The sequence below is a fragment of the Gymnoscopelus microlampas genome, assembly GCF_963454915.1.
Source record: "Gymnoscopelus microlampas genome assembly, chromosome: 2".
Taxonomy (NCBI): Eukaryota; Metazoa; Chordata; class Actinopteri; order Myctophiformes; family Myctophidae; genus Gymnoscopelus; species Gymnoscopelus microlampas.
This window is the reverse complement of record NC_139939.1, coordinates 57,652,277-57,656,045: the sequence shown is the minus strand read 5'-3', so window position 1 is coordinate 57,656,045 and position 3,769 is coordinate 57,652,277. Positions and strand designations below refer to the sequence as shown.

Sequence of the window (3,769 nt, the reverse complement as noted above, 5' to 3'; positions counted from 1 at the left end):
CTTTCAGACGCATCGTCCAGAAAAACATGTTCTCACAACAAGACCGGCATCGATCGATGGAAAAGGACCGCTGTTGTTGTGCGCTGCCTTTATATTGGTACAGCCTCACAAATGTCACACGAGGTCTGGCCAATCCACACAGTCGAAAAATTTGGTTCGGGCCAATCAAGGAAGCAGGTGCCTGTTGATCTCCCTAATAAGGAAAATCAATCACCATAGCAACCCCAGTCCAGGCAGGCAGCACTGTTGACAAGTAATGTTTAGTTGCAGCGTTAATTTTCACGGCAAATTTCTATTTAGTTTCAGTCATAGGCGCCGCCTTACCCCTTATCCCTAAACTTTTTTGTAATCTTTTCCCAAAATATTTTAAAATAGCTGAAATAGCCGATCTACAAGCTCACAACGTGTAAATAAAATGTTTTTCAAAATAGTATGGCAAATGAGTAGAGGTGTAAGGGGTAAGGCGACGTGCAAGATAGCAACAGTCCTTTGAATAAAATAGCATTTAGTTTTAGTCATATTTTGCCATCTGAAATGTTTTACTTTTAACCCAGTTTTAGTCAATTAAATCTACAGTTGATTTTGTCGAATACATTTCATTTTGGCACGCAGCGATGGCACTTCGCTGTATACCAAAAAATAGCCGATCTACAAGCTTATACCAGCTATTTCTGGAGCGCGACACCAACACGCTCAGCCAAGCATGAAATGGCTACTGGATGTCTTCTCCTCCCTAACATTTAAGTCTACCTTGTATTTGTTGACAATATATTTAGTGAAAGTTTTAGTCATGAAAGCCTAGTTTTTATCTAGTTTTCGTCGAAGAAATATTTTCGTTGTACTCTTAGGGAACTTGACCTGAGTTACAACCACCAGGCGGAGAGGGAGAGCTCTTGTGCGGAAGTGACAAGATTCTCCTGCAATAGGCTCTATGCACAGCAGCCATTTTGGAGAAAAATTGGGCCTCGTCTGACTTCCTTCACATGTGTTACCAATGATAATAATGAAGGCTTTGTTCCATTCTGAAACAAACAGAGTCAGGGTGCTGATATTGTGCCTGTTGGCTCATTAGAAATACTAGTGGGTCTCAAAGTGTGGTCCAGGGACCCTCATGGTTCCTTGAGAGGGTGTAACTCTGAGAGTGTACAAATGGAACCAAATGGACCCTCCCGGGTCCATTTGGTTCCATTTGTACACTCTCAGAGTTATGGGGGTCCTTGAAATTAAAACGTTTGAGAACCACTGTGCTACACTAAATGGAACAGAGCCTTCATTAGTGTCATTGGTAACACCTGTGAAGGAAGCGAGGAAGGGGCCCAATTTCTGTCCAATATGGCTGCTGTGCGTAGAGCCTATTCTGGTCTAGTAGCTTGCATGGCCAGATTGTTGCCTCTCACACTTTTCAAATGTTTCCGTTCATACAGTCTGGGACACGGCAGCTCTGATCCTGATTAAAATATAAACCGGATGTGAAGCCTCCTCCACACTTCTGTTTTGTCTTTACAGTCAAAAAGTAAAAAGCCAGATATAGGGGTGGTTGGCACCACCCAAAAATCATCTAAACATATTTAGCTTGCTGCTTAGCAGAAATGGAAACTTATGAATAAAATGTAAAGACGATGTGTTTTTCTACATCTCATACCATAGAAGTGGACGGAAGTGAATCTTTTTGGGATGACGTCACATCCGTCCATTCCTTCTCTCACAGTCAAGGAATGATTCATAGGTTGCGGATGAGCGCCCTCTAGCATATATTTTTTTTTAAATGTAAAAAGTTAATTGACAGAAATCTGTCAATTAAAGCAGGCAAGTGTTGGATTTGAAATGACGTACATTTCTGTCAATGGCAGGAAATGTGTTTACATCAAGGACCCCCAGTTTGATAGGAACTATAGGTCACACGTTACCCATTTGATACCTTATTTACTTTATTTATTTCAGTATTTTATTAATAATTTGGTGATTTATGTCGATATTAGTGGTGAGTTTTCTTTTCTGTTTTACGTCGGTGGTCTTTTTTTTTACATATTTGCCAGTTCCCACCTGATGTTGTGTGGGAGTCCCTCCTGCTGCAAACCGTACTGAATAACTGCCAGTTTGCATAACATCTTAAGATTATTAATTAATACTAAGATATACAGGTAGTTATCTTCGCGTCCCCCAAAGAAGATGACACGATCTCCCACCACGCAACAGCACATAGTACTCATTGGGCACGTTGAACCCTTGTGTACAACCTTCTTCCAGGAGTAGTTCTTTGGATTGAATTTCCACAGGTTGTTTAAGGTCTTGCTATTATGGTAATCGTAGTCAAGAAATATGTACAGCTCTCCATTGTAGGCAAAGGCTGAATGACCCTGGCGTTGTTCTGTGGGAAACTGTGACATTTCTTTCAGCCAGCAGTTGGTCTCTGTGTCAAACACTCTGATGTAATGGCGGCGGTCTCGTCCCCCAAATACAAACATCTTTTTCCCAATGATGGTGGCAGAAACACTCCGTGAATGTTCCGGGCCGCTGGTGTTAATCAAAGACCAGAGCATTGTGGTGGTGTCCAACTTGTACGTGTCTCTAGTCTGTCTAGTCAGCTGGGTGACTCCTCCATAGACATACATGACCTTCCGCAAGACGCAGGCTGAGTGGTCGTACCTCGGCTCTGGAACAGTCCCAGAAACCTTGGGCCTGAACCATATGTGGGTGTTGACGTCAAATGCATAAACGTTAAATTTATGCTTTCTATTTTCCCGGGGCTCTATATAGCTGGAGCCCCCATAGATGTAGACATTATCGTCTATAAGCACAGCTGTGTGGCCCTGTACTGCTAAAGGAACCACCAGGGGACCGTCTCTTCTTCCTGCTGTCACTCGGGGCAACCAGCGCAAAGACACAGTGTTGAAAACCTGCACATCAAGATGATCTCTGTTCCTGTCCATTCCAAAGTAGTACACTTTGCGTTCCACTGTCACAGCAGCACAGCGGTCTCCCGCTGGTCCTTCGTCTTCTTCACAAGACCATACAAACCATTCTTCTTTATGGTGTTTTGTGGCGGTTGGCATCCTTATAGTTGCATTACCGCCCCCCGCTGGTCCTTTCAGACGCATCGTCCAGAAAAACATGTTCTCACAACAAGACCGGCATCGATCGATGGAAAAGGAACGCTGTTGTTGTGCGCCGCCTTTATATTGGTTCAGCCTCACAAATGTCACGCGAGGTCTGGCCAATCCACACAGTCGAAAAATTTGGTTCGGGCCAATCAAGGAAGCAGGTGCCTGTTGATCTCCCTAATAAGGAAAATCAATCACCATAGCAACCCTAGTCCAGGCAGGCAATGGTGTTGACAAGTAATCTATATATACAATTTGAATCCTGCGCCATGTCGGTTGTCAGTATGTATGTACGTTGTATGTGGCCAGTGTGACGTAATCTGACATCACGCCAGTGTGACGTAATCTGACATCACGATGAGACGGTCGTCCCGAATATGGACACAACGCCAGTGTGACGTAATCTCACGACCCTGACATCACGCCAGTGTGACGTAATCTGACATCACGATGAGACGGTCGTCCCTATAAATTCTAGGATGCCGTCAGATCGCACCAGTTCGATGGCTTCCATAGTGATAAATAGTAATAAAGAACTCTCTCCACCACAATGACGACAACTTCACCAAAGCCACAACATATATATATATATATACATATGTGTATATATACAGTGGGTGACCATTGACTTTGTCGTTTTTTTTCATTCTTCTCATCCGTTTCATGCA

At 43.4% G+C, this 3,769-nt stretch overlaps 1 protein-coding gene across 1 annotated transcript; it reads right to left on the bottom strand.

The window, feature by feature from the left end:
- Positions 1 to 844: 844 nt before the first annotated feature.
- On the bottom strand, positions 845 to 3,098 carry LOC311055975 (kelch domain-containing protein 3-like; the record flags this gene model as incomplete). The annotated part of the gene is made up of 2 exons (XM_084072291.1): positions 845 to 858; positions 2,207 to 3,098. 2 exons carry the CDS (start codon positions 3,096 to 3,098, stop codon positions 845 to 847), a joined length of 906 nt encoding a protein of 301 aa, XP_083928417.1.
- Positions 3,099 to 3,769: the final 671 nt, after the last annotated feature.